General features: G+C 39.2%; 1 protein-coding gene across 4 annotated transcripts in view; it reads left to right on the plus strand.

The window, feature by feature from the left end:
• TPD52L1 (TPD52 like 1) overlaps positions 1-18,010 on the plus strand; it is a 109,731-nt gene that overhangs the window by 78,485 nt on the left and 13,236 nt on the right. For all 4 annotated transcript variants that reach the window (XM_049900436.1, XM_049900409.1, XM_049900427.1 and 1 more), the window contains exons 3-4: positions 185-333; positions 11,672-11,773. In XM_049900436.1, the coding sequence (XP_049756393.1) occupies positions 185-333; positions 11,672-11,773 (251 nt within the window). The remainder of the gene's footprint in view (positions 1-184; positions 334-11,671; positions 11,774-18,010) is intronic.

The following is an 18,010-nucleotide window of genomic DNA, read 5'->3' on the forward strand; positions in this document are numbered from 1 at the left end:
TATTAGAGGCAGTTAATCTATTTCTATTTTTAAATATTGGAGTAGACTGTATCACTATGTTTGATAGAGCCAAGCAGAGAACTATTTAAACAAGAGGATGCAGATGGCTGCTTTGAAGCCCCAAGAGCTTTTGTACTTTTCAGTTGGTCTGACATTTTCCCCTGCCATTTCTCTCTACCTGTAGCTAGAAGACGAAATTACAACCTTAAGACAAGTTTTATCAGCAAAAGAAAGGCATCTGGTTGAGATCAAACAAAAACTCGGCATGAACCTAATGAATGAATTAAAACAGAACTTCAGCAAAAGCTGGCATGACATGCAAACTACTACTGCGTAAGTATGATATTAACAGAATTTTAAGAAGTTTACTTAGCCTGTCGTATTGCCACTGTCTAACTCCTTCACCCCCTTACGTAGCTGATTTGGTGCTTGTAGCTAGGAAAAAATACTTTCTCTAGAAACAGTATAAAGAAATACATGTGATCATTAAATATGTTGCACGTGAAGCCGATTTATGAAGCCGCTTCATGAAATCTAACTTTGAGCACTAAAACTCTATTTTCACTCAGACCAATTTCCCAGAGTTTTGTGGTTTAATTTTTTTTATCTTTATCATTAATGTTTAAACATTTGTTAAATATGTATTTTTCTTAATTTTTTCTCATAAAAACTATAAATGAGCAGGTGTTTTCTCCTCTGAATACTTGACACTCACTACATATTTTGAATTTCTGTTGTAAGTGGTCAGCAATTTTAATACAGCCTTGTTGGCAATTATTAAAAAAGAAAAATTGCACTTTTCACATTTTGGGGATGTATGTCTCATCCCCAAATATTCAAGGAAATATTTAGAACCAGATTTAAGCCAACAGAAATGTTTTTGGCTTTGCTGTTATCTTCTTGGCTTGCATTAGGCAAGGAATGAATAGCTTTGGTTTTTCTGCAAGCATACTTTTATTGGATGACTTTTTAAATTACGTAAAATATTTAACTTTTCAGTACTTTACATGATGTAATTTTCTCCTTTTTGTGTGTTGAAGGTGAGGCTGTCGGTGAAATCATCCTATCTCTAGTTCTATATCCCTAGTCCTAAGTCTAGCTCCAAATTCCACCATCAAAAAATTTCTTTGAGTTATGCACTTTCTTTCCTGATTTATCACTCATTGGAAGGTAAAGATATTGCATTCCTAATACCTAAGTTTGAATCAGGTTTTTTTTTTTCTTTGCTGGTACTTTTCCCCTGGACTTAGAGAGGCCTCATAGTACCAAGAGGTGCCAATGAGCTACAGCAATTATTTCAGTTTTGCTAGGGCCAAGTTTGCTTGCTGGTTACTGAGAAATAAGGTCTAAGACCTTTAGCTTCTGTGTGAAGGTATCCTTTGTACAAGGAATTGGATCTAAAATGGAGCCTAAAGCCTCCCCAACATGGCTCCCTTGGTTTTTACATGAAAGGAGACTGTCTTTTTTCTCTGTAAAGTGGGCCAAGAGTTCTATAGGTTTCTCTGCTTATGCACCCCAAGGGCTCATCCAGACAGTTAAGGACACAACCCAGAGTAGGGCAGAATGGAGCCAGGCAGCCCATCAGTTTATGTCTAGAGGCTAACCAGCCTTCCCCAGCTGATGATGACAATTATGGAAGAAGATAAGAAACCATACATTGATATGTATCGCTTTAAAATATATATTGCAGTACCATATGAACAATATCCTGAAAAGAATAGCTGTATTGTAGGCGCCAAATTAAATGAGCTTATCTGACAGTAGTTCCTGTCTCAGTCTTTGCATGTGGGTGGCCTGTAACACTTAATGGTCCTGATAGTGTAAGGTTAAACCATCTCCAGTTCCCTGGGTCACATTGAATCTGTATTTAATCCAGATCTGAACTTCCTTCAGAGCCCTAGTGGCGCAGTAGTTAAGAGCTCAGCTGTTAACGAAAAGGCTGGCAGTTTGAATCCACCAGCTGCTGCTTGGAAACCCTGTCCTATAGGGTTGCTATGAGTCGGAATTGACTCCACGGCAACGAGTTTGGTTTTGGAGCTTACTTTTGGAGTATAACAAACAGGAAGGATCTCTCTGCTTGGCCTCCCTAATCACACTTCAGGGATAAGCTCACCAAATGCATGGCAGGGAAATTTCTGCAATTCTGGTTGGGAGTGGAAGAGGGGCAGGGAATATCTGGGCAGAGGGTGTGTCCAAGATAAATGTCATGTTTTACCCTAGGTCTGATGGGTATGGGATGGGAGGTGGGCAGTAAGGAGAGAGGTTCATACTCTTCCCGGGTGATGGAATTAGAGCAGGCAAACTCAAGGAAGGCTTTTAGCTCCAGGGGCATAGCAAGGGTAACTAGTGCCCAGAGACAATCTCTAAATTGTGTCCCCCACCCCCCTCCGCCCCGCAATTTGAATGCCCAGGGGCAACCTCTGAGTTGTGCCCCTCTGCCCCCATTTTAAGATGAATGGACATTGGTAGTGGTGATGCGTCAGGAGAAATGCCTTACCCTCTCTTGTCTGGCACCTCAGTCAAATGCCTTTCATATTTGTGGTGCCTCGGAATGTCATTCCACACCTTTTCTGGTGCCCTCTTGAACTTGCATCCCTGGGGCAAGTGCCCACCTCTGCCTGCCCCTCTCACTATGCCTCCGTTAGCCTCTGCACAGAATATGAAGTTTGTGTTTTTCCCATGTTTGAAAAACAGTTTAGACTTATAACCAGACCGTCAACTTAGTGTCATGTTTCTTGTTGGATGAATAGAACAGATTCATTCCCTGTGGTTATGGAGCTTACAGTCTAGTCAGGAAGACAAAGGGTTTGTTTGTTTGTTTGTTTATTGTTAAAACTGCTTGGGGGTACTGTCTGACCTTCTCCAGCCCCACAAGGGGAAGGAGAACCAAGATCAACAGCGCAAGGCTGACTCCCATGAGATGGAAGCCAGAAAAGCCTCCTCTCCACGATCTTTACTAATTCTGACACCAACCACCCTTGCACAGCACTCTAATTCTCGGCTGCATTTGATAATTCATTGCAATGGCCACATAGAACTCACAGACCATACTCACAATTATGGGGATTATTAGGGAAGTACCAGTTACAATTCAGGCTCAAGAACACTCGATACAGTTCTTCCACCAGGACAGCCTCTCCCAGCTGTGCTCTCAGGCATATCTCTCCCTGGATCTCAGTCTCTGCCCAAAGGCACTCAGCTTTCTCTCTCCACGGGCTGGGAAGCCCACCGGGCTGTCTCCTGCTGCCAGGTCTCTCCTTCCTTGGTGATGGTGGGCTCCTCCTCTCTGCTCTGGAATTGGCTCTTTTAAGGCAAAACTGACCAATCCCCTTGGGAGGCCGAATTTACCCTATCACACAATCACCTGGGTGGGAGTTACAAGGCCAAGGCTAGAAAGGTCACACACAAAAGTAATTAATTGCGCTGCATTTGTCTGCAAGTTACTACAAATAGCTAGTTAAACAATAACTGTGAAAAGTGATGTGCAGAAAAATACAGGGTATTGTGGGAATGTAAAGCGGAGGATCAAACCTTGCCTGGGGTTTCCAGGCAGGTTTCCATAGGTTAAGCAGACCTCTGAAGGATGAGTCAGAGTTAGTCAGGCAAAGAGTGGTGGGAGGAGCTTCCAGGGGAGGCACAGACTGTGTGAAGAAGGCCTAAAGCAGGAGGGAGGTAAATCAGTGTTGTAGAGATGGCAGGAAGAAGTGGCCAGGGTCATGTCACACAGGGCCTTGTGGCATATATTAAAAGGGTTATTCTTTCTCCACATCAACCTGTTACTTCAACCTGTTAAAGGGAAGCGACAGTTATTCACTCAACATATCTTAATGAGTGTCTAGTATTAGGCATTTTTGCCCAGGGGTTGATCTAAGTTCTCAGGATGAAAAAAAAAAAAAAAACCCATTGCTGTCGAGTCGATTCTGACTCATAGTGACCCTAAAGGACAGAGTAGAACTGCCCCTTAGGGTTTGCAGGGAGTGCCTGGTGGATTCGAACTGCCAACAATCAACAATATGGACAAGGTTCCTACTCTCCTGGAATGTCAAAAAGAGAAGAGAACAAGAAACAAGTAATGAAATAAAAGGATGAGGAAATATCAGGAAGTGCTTTGATGAAAATCGCGTAGTGTGATGATGTGTTAGAGGAATGACTGGGAGTTGCTGGTAGAAATCCTGTTCTAGGAGGTTACTTTGAGCTGAGCCCTGACTGACAAGAAAGAGCTAGTCTTGTGAAGATCTTGGGGAGAGCTTTCTGGCCAAGGGAAAAGTTGCTGCAAAGGCTCTGAGGCAAGAACTAGCTTTGCAGGTTTGAAGAGGCAAAAGAAAGCGCTTTTGTCTGGAGTGTAGTGAGATGAGGTGAGGTCAGAGTCTCTAGGTCTCCCAAGTCATGGAGAGGAGTGGGGCTTTATTCCAAGGGCTTTGGATGCTTTGGAGAGTTTGAAGCAGGGAGTGACCTGTTCTGATTCACCTTTTAAAAAGGCCACTCAGTTTACTTCATGTGATATAGATTGTGGAGGGCAGGTCATGAGTGGAAACCAGACAATTACTTATCAAGTTATTGCAGTGTCTAGGTGGGTGACGTTGGTGCTGAGTGGAGAGAGAGAGTCGTGAATAGAGAAGGGATAGGATTTGGAGATCAGACCAACAGGACTTCTCATTAGCTTGGAGGTGGGAGGTGAGCAAAATAGAGATCAAGTGTGACTCTTAGGTCTTTGAGTCATACATGGCTCTTAGATGAGTAAGGGGTACTGGGACTGTTTATTGTGATGACAGTGCAGCAGTGTGGTTAATTTTGTGAGGTATGGCATCCATTTGCTTGGGTTGAAATCTAGGCCTCACTCCATTCATTAAATGAGGACCATATTAGTACCTACTTCGTAGGTATTGAAGATTCAATGAGCTAATATTTGTAAAACATGCAAGACAGTCTCTGACATGCTATAAAAAAACCAAAAGCCAAACCCAGTGCCGTCGAGTCGATTCCAACTCATAGCGACCCTATACGACCGGGTAGAACTGCCCCATAGAGTTTCCAAGGAGCGCCTAGGTGGATTCGAACTGCTGACCCTTTGGTTAGCAGCCGTAGCACTTAATCGCTACGCCACCAGGGTTTCCCTGACATACTATAGGCATGTAATAATGGTTCACTATTGTGGGAAAGACTGAGAGGAACAGGTCCAGAGGGAAAAATTCTGATTTGGCTATGTGGAGCCCGAAATGCCTGATAGCCAAACTGATGTATTGAGAAGATGACTCTGAGGAAAAGTCAAGGCCAGAAGTGGACATTTGGGAGTCACTTGCACATAGATGTTATTGAAAGCATTAGGACTAGACAAGATTTCCTTGGAGAATATTTAAATACAGATGGCCTAGGATTTAGTAACATTTAGGAATGAAGTGATTTTTCTTTTGTAGGGAAGAATCCATCCCTTTCTTAAGGGTGGAGGCGGATATAAACCTATTAGTAATATAATTTCAGTGAAGATTTTCCTTCAACCCTCTTTTCTTGGCTGCTGAGGGTTGGAGGAGAGCCTTAGTCACATGTTGGGGAGAAGGGGTGATTGAGTTAGAAAGCGATCTCAGAGCCCCAGAAGGTAACAGAATCTATGTCCGCCTGAGTTAAGTCTCTGCTCTGTTAGAGCTCATGTTACCCATTCCAGGACAAGAGCTACAACTTACACGAAGAAAAATTTGATGTGAGGGAATGGTGAGCTGAGCAGAATTAGATTTCAAAGCACTAAAAAGAATTTTAGCTGTCAGAGGATTGTGTGTGATTCCCAGAGGCCATACTTTGCATATTTATTAAGCAATCACAACCTATTTTATTTTATTTATAAATGGAAAGAAAAATCTATGGTATGTTAATGAAAGATCTTGGCATGTTTTAGTCTGTGGGAGGATTCAAGTTGGAGTAGGGCCCAATGGGTAGGAATAATTACGCAGACATTATCTCCTAGATAGGCAAATTCTAGGAACAACCATACCGGAGATCGGGAGATCAGCTATGTCCAGGGTTTGTTGTTGTTGCTGTTGTTCTTGTCATAGTTAATTTTTTTTAACTGCCTAAATTTGAAAGAATCTAAAAACACAAAAAAATCCCTTCTCTCCCCCACTTTTTTTTTTTTTGGTTTTTTGCTGCCTTTTTATGTTGTCTTTAGACTTCAAGAAGGCACAGGGAGGTGGGTAGTTTTGGGGCGAGGAGGTGGTATGATGGCCACTGGAGAACAAATTCAATCTCTTCTGTAGACAGAAAAAATACGAATTAGGAAATGCAACTTTTTGGTGGACTAGTCAAACCGATATGCTTCATTTAATGTGTTCTGCCTTTGCTAACCCATGAAATTCCCTCACTAGTAAACCCCTTGGAATTGTGCCACAGACCAAATGGTTGGTCTACAGAAGGGAGGAAGTTTGGGAAAGTAATTTAAACTATTCCATCTTTTTGGAAAACTTAATAACTTCATCCTATATTGTTGTTATTGTTAGTTGCCACCAAGTCAGCTCTGACTTATGGCAACCCCGTGTATAAAAGAATGAATTGTTGCCCAGTCTTGTGCTATGTTCATGATTGTTGGTGTGTTTAAGTCCATTGTTGCAGCCATTGTGCCGTTCCATCTCACTGAGGGCTTCTCTCACCTTCGCTGGCCTTCCACTTTACCAAACATGATGTCTTTTCTCCAACGATTAGTCCTGATGACAAGTCCAAAGTAAGCAAGTTGAAGTCTCAAACAATATTTTGTGATCCATAGGCCCTTCACTGCCTAATTTTCAGACGCATATCACCAGGTCTTTCTTCCAGTCTTGGTCTGAAAGGTCCACTGAAATTTGTCCACCATGAGTAACCCTGCTGGTATGTGAAATACCTGTGGCATAGCCTTCGGCATCACAGCAACACGTAAACTACCACAGTACAACAAACTGACAGATGGGTGATGGTCACCCTATGTAGAGATAAGGAGAACCCTAATATTTACCATTACAAAATATATTTACTCTTTGTTTTTGTGCTTGTAAGACTTCCAGACCATTATGGTCAGAAATGATTATCATTTCTTTTTATGAGGAGCCTGTCGAGGCATGGTTGTGTTGGAAGTGGCAGGGAAGATTAAAGGTCTAATTTAAAAATTCACACATACCCACTCTCTCACCAGGTTGTTCGTGCTTCTTACCTTTAAGCTTTCATCTTATTACACGAGGCAGGAAGTAGATTGTCTTTTTCTAAATCCAAGTGGTAAATTTATATTTTGATAATGTGTTTATAGTGTTTTTGGAAGAAAATAATTCTAAATGTTTTTTGTATCTTCAGTGAAATGCTTCATGTGCAACCATTAAAGTAATAATTCTTTAAAAAAATTCATAATAGAAAACATTTTCATGTTATAAAATATCTTCTTATAAAAAGACTGCCGAATTTTAAACTTTTTCTTCTATTTGTGTATAGGAAAATGCTTTGAGTCAAAAAGATAACATGCCTTCTCTTTTGGGTTATTAACACTGAGTTTCAAATTAGTAAGACACGACAAAAGGAATGTGCACGACAGGTTCATGGAATGTTTTTTATTTGGCCTACAGAGAACCTTACCCCACACTACTGAAAAGTTTTCCTGTCAGTGTGATGGCCAAACAGCTAATGTGCCCAGGCAGCCAACTGCTGTCCATTCCAACAAAACGGAATCTGAAAAGTAAAGCCTATTTTCTTGATATTCAGTGAAAAATTGGAAGTCTACTTGTACTCCAAACAAAACAAAAGCTCCTAGTAAGCAGTCTTATATGAACTAATAAATATTTAATGTGCCTTAAAGTTGAACTCTGCCCAGTAGGTTTTTCAGTGGCTGATTTTTTGGGAAATAGATCACCAGGCCTTTCTTCCAAGGTGCCTCTGGGTAGACTTGAACCTCCAACCCTTCATTTAGCAGCCTAGCATTTTAACTGCTTGCACTACCCAGGGACTCAACAATACGTATAAAGTACTCAATAAATTTTAGCTGCTTTTGCTGTCATGGTTAAACTTTTGCCAAAGCAAGGTTTAAGACTAGGTAAGACTCGAGCCTTTTGGGGAAGGGCAATGTCCCTAGAGAGCTGTTGTTAGGGAGAATTGCTTTGGAGTTCACAAGGCCTCACCTTAATGCCTTTACTCGCCTTCATTCACCTTCAGGTCGCAGTTGCTCTCCTCTGGAGTTAGAAGCTGCCCACTAGAAAGTTCTGACTCTACACCTGTAGCTGAAGTCTGGAAATTGAACCGGACCCTCTTTCCTTCCTCTGGCCTTCATGTGGCTCTTGCACTGGTTTATTGAGACACTGGGGATACAGTGATGATGAAGAGGTAGCCCCTGTCCTCAGGAAGCTCAGCAGGTCATGGAGACAGATTTGAAAACCCTAGTTGTGACTCAGTGGAAAAATGTTTTAAAAGAGCTGTGCAAAGGATATTATGGAAACACAGAGAAAGGCACATAACACAGACATCTTGAAGCATATAATCCCAATTTTTCTGTCACCTAATGCGCAATGGACAACAGCCTGAGAACGTCTTAATTTTTTTTTTTTTACTTTTATTTCAGAAAAATGTATTGACCCCCTGCTTTATCAATTATGTAAGTTAGCTATGGTGTAACGTATATTTGGCTTAAAATTAGAGATGCTAGTAACCAAGAATGCTAGTTACTATTTCCATTTATATTACAAGGTCGTCAAGTCAATCAGAAGGGTGGTATTTAGATTGTTTTTCATTATTTGTTGTTGTTCTCATGTGCCGTGGAGTGGATTCCGACTCATAGTGACCCTATAGAACAGAGTAGAGCTGCCCCATAGAGTTGCCAGCCAGTGGCTGGTGGATTCAAACTGCCGACCTTTTGGTTAGCAGCCTGAGCTCTTAACCACTGCACCACCAGGGCTCTTTTCATTATTTAACCCATCCCATTATTTAGATACTATAAAAAAATTTTTTTTTATTAAAATAGTTTTATATGATAAGGATGAAAAAAACATTTAAATACCATTGGTACAAACTATATACCAAATTCCACAACATAGTAAAGGGAATAAAGTGCAAATACACTGACTCTCTGAGGGGTTATCAGTGGCCTGATAGGAGGAACTTTTTTCAAGATACAGGCTCCTAGTTTCTGGTTAGGGATGTATATTACGTATTCAATTTTTAAGATCAAGCCCAATCAGAATGCAGCATAAGGTTACAGGGTCTGGTCAACACATGAACAGCTTTTAAAAAGTTTGATGGGATGGTATCAAATTGACAACAGCAACTTGAAAGGTTAGAGAAGTAACTTGGGGGCAGTGAGTTCCTGTCAGTGATGGAGGAATAATTCAGAAAAGGAGAGTGAGAATGGTTGCACAACGTGAAGAATGAAGTCATTGTCATTGAACTGTATATGTAGAAATTGATGAGTTGGTTTATGTTTTGCTGTCTACATTTGCAACAATAGCAAAAAATGAAATATTAAAAAGAAGTTTGATGGGAAAGGAAAGAGAAGAAGAGCAATGTTGAGGATTTGGAAAAAACATTTAATTAATTAAAAAATCTGGATTTTTTTTTCTTCAGTAGGGAGCAAGGAAGTTGAGATATCTTGTGACTTTTTTTTTTAATGTTTCCCTAGTTTAACCCAACTGAATTTTTTATGTATATTCTTAAATTGTAAACCCAATTGATGAGGATTTTATTTTTAATCACGCTGTAACCCAGAACCCACTGTTGTGCAGCACACACAAGGAACATTAGAAAATATCTGTTCAGCAAATGTCTGTTTAGACCGTTGGTTTGATGGTCTAGATGATGTATGGTTTTTGCACTTCCTAGAAAACAGGGATTGTGCAAGTAAATAACATATGCTGCTGATAAATATTATAGATTCATCATTCCATCCTGTTACCAAAAAGAGAAAAAGAGACTACGGTATTAATAAATCAATTTCCGTCCCAAAGGACTACCAACAGACATGTTGTAAAGCATCTTGTTAGAGTCCAATATTACATTTCGGACTGGATGATTTGTGGGAGATGGAAGGGTGGAAACAGAGGTGGAGAAATAAATCGTAGATGTAATTGATTTCATATGATATAAAGTGTCCTCAAAAGGACCATATGTGTACAGTTGCTGTAGGATATGCAGGTGGCTTTGGAGGAACTAGGTTCCTGGGTGGCGCAAGCAGTTTGCAATGGGCTACCAACCTAAAGGTTGCTGCTTCAAACCCACCCAGTAGTGCCATGGAAGAAAAGCCTGGCAATCTGCTTCTGTAAAGATTACAGTCCATCATCCCCAAATGACAATTAGAAGCGTTTACATCTGTGGAAAGTCTCCCTAAATCTGTTTATGAAAGAGCATTTTCATGGTAAAGAGGAAGATAAATATTTGATGGAAGCTTATAATATATAAACTGTGTTACTTACTGTTGTTCTGTTTTACTTCTTTACCCTGTGGAACAGTTCCACTCTGTAACACACGGGGTCACCATGAGTTAGAACTGACTTGACGGCAACGGGTTTAGTTTGATTTTTATATAGCTTTTTGCTGACTTCTTTTTATTCCCTCATGTTATGTATCTTTTGTTTCCCATTTTACTAAATCAGTCTTAGAACATCTTCAGCCCTATGGATGACACCGCTGTCCTTCCTGTCATTTTTGCCCAAAACCTCAGGACAATCTTTTTATCTTATTCTTATTTGTCACTCATAATCTCCTGCCAGGTTCTATCCATTCTACCTCTGTAGCCTGTTTTCCTTCTGCCACCACACTTCTGTCTTTCCCTACTGCCCAATTCCAGTTCACAGCCAAGAGGAGCACCTTCTTCTGTGTTATCCATTCAGTCATCCAACATTTATTGAGTTTCTCCTGAATCTGCCAGATACTGGGGATACAAAATGAATGACTTCCTTGCCTTCAAGGAGTCACAGTCTGTCTAGTGGGGACACAGGCTTATGAGCAAATTATTGCAGTATTGTATTCCTAAAATTATTTCTGAAGGAAGTTACTATATTGACTTCAGATCATGGGCCCTTATTATTTCCAGCTATTTATAGTAGAAAAATAAATGACTAGTTATATTTTTCTGGTTAAATTTACCCAAACTAACCAACCAGTAAAAACTTACATCTCTCCTTTGAAACCTACATTTTCCAATTTCTCTGTTACCTAGTTTTCCTTGGAAGCTATTTCTTAGTACAGCCAGTATACTTCAAGAACAACTCTCTACTCTCTGAGAAGTTCCCCTGTTTGTGATTAAAGGTCTACAAATTCATATCTGCATTTGTACATGGATGCTGTCTATGAGGAAACCCTGGTGGTGTAGGGGTTAAGTGCAACGCCTGCTAACCAAAAGGTCAGCGGTTCAGATCTACCAGGCGCTCCTTGGAAACTCTATGGTGCAGTTCTACTCTGTCCTATAGGGTCGCTATGAGCTGGAATCGACTCGACGGCAGTGGGTTTTTAGGACTCTTTCTGAATTTGGATTTAATGGTCTGACTTTCCATCTCATGAACAGCAGTCAGTTCATCATCCTCAAATGACAAGTAGGAATATTTACTTCTGTGGACTATCTTCTCCCTAAATCTGTTTGGGAAAAAGCATTTTCCAAATAAGGAGGGAGAAAGAAGATGAATATTTGATGGAAACTTATGATATAGAAATGGTGTTACTTACTGTTGTTCTCTTTTACTTCTAGCTACAAGAAAACACATGAAACCCTGAGTCACGCAGGGCAGAAGGCAACGGCAGCGTTCAGCAATGTTGGGACCGCCATCAGCAAGAAGTTTGGAGACATGAGGTACCATGGGAAAGAACCCTGGGAACAGTATTAAGCTCTTGGCTTTCTGAGAGAAGGGTAGCATTACCTACCAGTTGGTCTCCTTAACATACTCTTTCTTTTTATTATTATTTTATTTTAATGGATTAAAGTTTCAGGTGACTGCTATGATGACTGAGATAAATTTTGCATATCTGGACGTTTTCTGCCTAAAAGTCAAAAATGGGCCTGGTCCCAAAAATTCCACTTCCATAGGACCCAACCTAGTAAAAATAGAAACTATGGGTACTTTGGAAACCCTGGTGGAGTAGTAGTTAAGAGCTACAGCTGCTAACCAAAAGGTCAGCAGTTCAAATCTACCAGGCACTCCTTGGAAACTCTATGGGGCAGTTCTGCTCTGTCCTAAAGGGTTGCTATGAGTCAGAATCGACTTGACGGCACTGGGTATGGGTACTTTTTAATCCTTTTAATCACTAGTAATGAGGGGAGATTTCCAAGAATGCAGTGTATGCCAAATCTTAACTACTGTAATTTGAAATATGCATTAAGCGGAATATGCTTTGAAAACCTGTTTTAGGTAAGTTTTGTAAATAGCTATTTAGTATTTTTTTCCTGTGCTAAATATATACATATTTATTTTTTAATTTTAAAAGGGTACTGCACTGGGTTTTTTTTTTTTTTTTATGGTATATACTTCCTGGTAGTTTTCTTTTTTCACTTTAGCAATATACTGTGAATATGTTAATAAATACTTATTACACCTTCAGTTTTAATGGCTGTATTATCTTCCAGTTCATAGCCATAGTAAAACTTTTAAACAAGTCCTCTTGTATATTTTTGTTATTTTCAGCGTTTCATTATAATATAAAATTGGGATGAGCGTCAAGGTAGATTTTGAACTGAGAACCAAATTTTCTTACTGTAAGCACCAGAAAAAAAAAGTAGCATTGGCCATTTTTATTTTTTATATTATGTATTAGGAAGTTATCTTACATAGAGTTATTAGTCTGATTTTTTTTTTTTTTTTACATATTCAGTTTAGTGTTAATTTGGTTGATATGCCTTAGGAGATTTTTCTTTAGAAATTAATTTTATCTTTCTCTCTAGGAATCAAACTCATATTTTAAAATTTTTAAAGTATATTTTATATTTCTTTTTTTTTAAAAAGAGTTTATGTGTATTTATTTCACTGGAATCTTAAACTATTACTTTCTATATTACCCTGCAACTTTGATACCTAGAGGTAAATATATCTTTGTGTTTAAATTACTTTTTTGGCTTCAATAATTGCTGTGTTGTGCTAAATACTCGTACATCAATTTAATAACTTAGGGCCCAGAGTTAAATAAGTACATGTACATGAATCTGAGTACATTGTGTTTTCTTCATTTTTACTAATATTGCAATAATGAAAAGCAATTGAAATTTCTCAGAGGCAGAGTGTGATGAACAGGTAAACCTCCTGAATCATTACTTAGCCCTAAGTTTATTACAAATAATATTTGCAGTCATTTCAATGGCATTAAAACATTTATCTAAACAAATTAAATCATTTCTTAAAACAGGAAAGACCCTGGCTACCATTACTCAACGTTTCGATCAAGGATTCTATAGAGGAATTCTGATCAAAAGGGGGAAAATATACAACGGAGTTTTGAATTTTCATGGACTCTAGACTTTCTGGGGCCATGGAGGCTGGATGAACCCCTGAAACTATTGCCCTGAGATAATCTTTAAACCTTAAACTAAAAATATCCCCTGATATCTTTTTAAAACCAAACAATAGTTTAGCTTAACTAGTCAAAAATGTGTGCCTTGATCTGTTTCAAGAGTTATCAATATGGAATCAAATTGACAATAGCAACTTGAAAGATTAGATAAGAGCCTTAGTGGGTAGTGAGTTTATGTTAATGAGGAAGGAACAACTCAGAAAAGGAGGATGAAAATGATTAGACAACTTGAAGATTGTAATCAATGTCACTAAATTGTATACGTAGAAACTGTTGAATTGGTTTATGTTTTGCTATGCATATTCTAAGCAAGATAAATAAAATTTAGGAAAACAAAACAAAATTAAAAAAAAAAAAAGATGTTCTCTACATACTTAGGTAAAACCTTTCACTTTAACACTGGGACCTCAGCATAATACCCCAACTAGAATAGTGTTTCTCTGTCTAAGGGACCTTACAAACCTCCGAAGCTCTTTTAAATGACACATGCCCAGATTTCACCTCTCAGAGATTGTGATTTGGTATGTCTTGGGTGGAATCTAGGACTCTGCATTTGTAACAAACTCCCAGGTGGTTCTGCTTCAGGTGGTCAGGTTATGAGTAGGACCACTGTTAACTTGTCCGTACCTGGGTGTTCTCATTTATAAAATGGACGTGAAATTAACAACATCATAGGGTTATTGTAAGAACAGCAGTTAGAACAGTGCCTGGCATGTATTACGCACTCAATAAAGGCTAGTTTTTATTTTTATTAAATGGCCCTCTTAGTTATAAGGTGGCTTCACATGATGGAAACTAGAGAGAGTCCATTAACAGGAGCCCACTGTATTTCATAAAGGTTCTGCTCGTTTTTTGTTTTTGTTTTCCAACATAGTAAAAAATGAAGACAGTGTTTCACACCTGCAGTATGTTGGCATACCCGTAAAACCCATTGCCATAGTCATGTTAATACACTGGATGGGTGTAATACCTAAATGGTGTTGACTGGCTTTCCTCCTGGTTCCTTGTGGCTTTGTTTTAAGCTAATGGAAAACCTATTTCCTAGGAGTTGTAAATTTTTCATTATCATTCTATACAGAGGATACAACACTTTTATTATAAACTGTGGCTAAAAATATTGGAAAGTGTAGCCTATGTTTTAAAGACTCAAATACAGTCCTGTAATATTTTGTAGGATTGGAAACATTCAGAGCTGTGTATTTCTCAAACTTTAGCATCTAACCTAGGGATACTTCTCTGTGAAAGCAACCAGTTTTGCAAAGGGTTTTTAGCTTTAAGCTATGTTAAATTTTAAGATTTCTTAAATTTACTTCAATAAACATTCTTAAATAATAAAAATTAGTAAGTTTTGGTTTTCTGTCCAAATTTAGGTACTAATTTATAAAATGAATAGTGGGGAAATTTTGAAATTGTATCACAGACATTTTATTTTAAATCTTCTTTTTTTTTTGTTTAAAGTATCATGTTATTTTATATTTTTACTAGTTGTACTATAAACTTCTTTTGTGCATTCTGAGAACAAATTTCTAAAATTTGACCAAAAAGATTGCCAGCAAAATTCATATACCTGGGAAGAAAAACAGCACATCACAGTTTTTATTTAAAGTAATTCCAAATTTATATGCACAGATTTTGAAAACCTAGAATTTGGGCATTTTAATAACTGAAGGAGAAACACTATATTAGGATTTAATTTATATGTTTTGTAAAAATAGATTATTATTTCCAGAGCTAGTATTCTCATTTTAACCTGATCGCTGTTAAGCGAAGTGGCCTTGGGCTGGTCATGGAATTGCTCAGTCTCTTCTGGACTATAAAATAACATTGTTAATTCCTACCTATAATGTTTCCTGTGAAATTAAATTGAAGTCACAGTTATGAAAGTACTCTGAAGAAATGCAAGACATTGGACTCATTTTTATAATAATATCGGCATTTTCTTTGAGCTTTGCAGTGAATTTGCTCCGACTGTGATCTGGTAGGGATGAAATGTTTGGAGAAGGCAAGTAATTTTTCAAGAGAAGTTCAACCATCTCTATACATCCAAGAGAATAGTAAAAGCCAGTTGCTTGCAGTCATTTCCAACTCATGGTAACCCCACGTGTGGCAGAATAGAGCTATGCTCCATAAGGTTTTTAATGGCTGATTTTTCAGAAGTAGATTGTCAGGCCTTTCTTCCAAATTGGATTCCTGTCTTTCTTTTGACTTGAACCTCCAACCTTTCAGTTAGCAGCTGAGGGTGTTGACTGCACCACCCAAGGAGCACAACTTCTAAAAGATCCGCAAAATAAACTTTAAGACACATTAAAAAGTCAGTATACTCAAAGAGGAAACCCTGGTGATGTAGTGGTTAAGAGCTACGGCTGCTAACCAAAAGGTTGGCAGTTTGAGTCCACCAGGTGCTCCCTGGAAACTCTATGGGGCAGTTTTGCTCTGCCCTATAGGCTCGCTATGAGCCGGAATCAACTCAATGGCAACAGTTTGGGTTTTATACTCAAAGAACAAAAGAAAACAAAACAAAGAAACCTAAATTGAGTAAGGGATGGAATTACCTGATGTTGCTTTAGAACTCTTGAAAGAGGGGACAACAAAGAGCAGGCAGTGTGTTTGTTTCTTTGCATCCTAATATGCTAACTCCCTCCTGCTTTTCTCTCTGGTGCTGCCTGGCTGCAGATCTCACTCTATCGGGTAAGCGCTGTACTGGCCACGTGCAAAAAGTGGCCGGCTCCCTTGCTGCTCCCCAGGGTCCTTCTCTTCCTTTCAGACGCTGCCTCAACAACAAAAGCAGTTGCATTTTTCTGAGCGAGTTAATGACCAGGAAGATACAGACTGTAGGGCACTTAATATATTGAAATTTATTTGCTGTTGTTGCTGTTAGGTGCCCTCAAGCTCTGGTGGCACCGTGGTGAAATGATCAGCTGCTAACCCAGTGGCTCTGCAGAAGAAAGACTCAGTGACCTGCTCCCATAAAGACTACAACCTAGAAAACCCTATGGGGCAGTTCTGTTTTGTCACATGGGGTCACTATGAGTCAAAAATCAACTCGAGGGCACCTAACAACAACAATCTTTAATGGAAGCAGATTGCCAGGTCTTTCTCCTGAGGAGCCACTGGACCTGCCAACCTTTTGGCTAACTGTTGCACCACCAGGGCTGCTTTGAAAATGGTTTAGGCACGTATTTTATCTCATTTCTGACTTTAAGCAGTTTCACTGTTGAGCAGTCTCATAGGAATCTTTCTGCCTCATTTCTTCCCACACCAGCAGAGGTCTTTGCTTCATCCACACTTAAAATTGAAAAAAGGAAAGTGGAAATTTGAGAGTTGGGTGTTTTTATAAAATTTATAGAAAGTAAAGTTGAGAAACAGAAAATTATTTTCCCTTGATGGTCATGTTTCTCTGAATTTCTTGTAACTGTCATTAGTGCAGGCATTTCACCTTCAACTTTCTGTGCCTTCTGAAGTTGAAGAGAAGGAAGGTTATAGGAAAAGAACCATGTTAAGGAATATGCAGTTAGTTGTCAGCTCTAAGCCTCTAGTGTAGCCTTCTTTTACCTGGTATTTTATTGTTATTACTGTTTTTAACATCTTTTTTTTTTTTTTTTTTGAAGAAAACTGCGTATATTTAAAGAGATGAACAGATTGGTAGTGCTGACAAATTTTTTTTAGTAATTCTTTTCATGTGATTTCTGAGGAGATATTTTGTCGATAGTTTCTAAAGGGTGTCTGGGTAAGATCGTAAGTATCCTCTAAATTTCTGTGTCCTTTTCTCTTTGTGGTCTAGTGAAGTGTTGCCCACACTAATGACCTCAGTGGATATTGTCAGAGAAGGGTGATGAGTTTGATCCCTGACCTATTGGCTTCTTGACTGTGTTGAAGAATGTGATGCGGGAGCACTATCCCAGGAAAATGAACCCCATTTTGCTTCCTCCCTCCTCCCAGCCTGATTTCTGAGTAGAATTCACGGAAAATAATAGACAGAGGGAAGATGAGTCAGCTACATGGGAGTAAAGGATGAGAAGGCTGAGTCCCTTAGAATTCTCAGGAATATTTATATTTGTACCAGATATTCTTGACAATTAAACCAGAATGGATGCTGAGTCCCTGTTCTTACGTTAAACTGTGTGAATCATTTGCCTGGCATGTGCTTCCTTGAATGTCTTATGTTAACTATGTGCATTCCTCTGGACAGCTTCTCTGCAATGGAACCATTAGCTTCTATCTGCCTGGCTCCCCTTCCCATCCTTTACTGTCTTCTTGAGCAGGAACAGGGCAGGAAGACCTTGGTTGGATCTGTAGAGGATGGCCATGGGCTGCTGGGCTGAACTGGGGGAAACCAGACATTCTGCTCAGATTTCCTGACTTAGGGAGCCTAAAAAAAACAAGGAGTGAAATAACATGCAACCATAGATCCTACTCTTCCTTTATACCCTTGGAAGCTGACAGTAGCCGGTTACACCCAAGGGAAACAAATACATTGATAGAGTGGGCAGAGCATATTTCAGGTATTTGTATTGCTGTTTTAATACTG

This window comes from Elephas maximus, chromosome 1 (genome assembly GCF_024166365.1).
Source record: "Elephas maximus indicus isolate mEleMax1 chromosome 1, mEleMax1 primary haplotype, whole genome shotgun sequence".
NCBI classification, from domain to species: Eukaryota; Metazoa; Chordata; class Mammalia; order Proboscidea; family Elephantidae; genus Elephas; species Elephas maximus.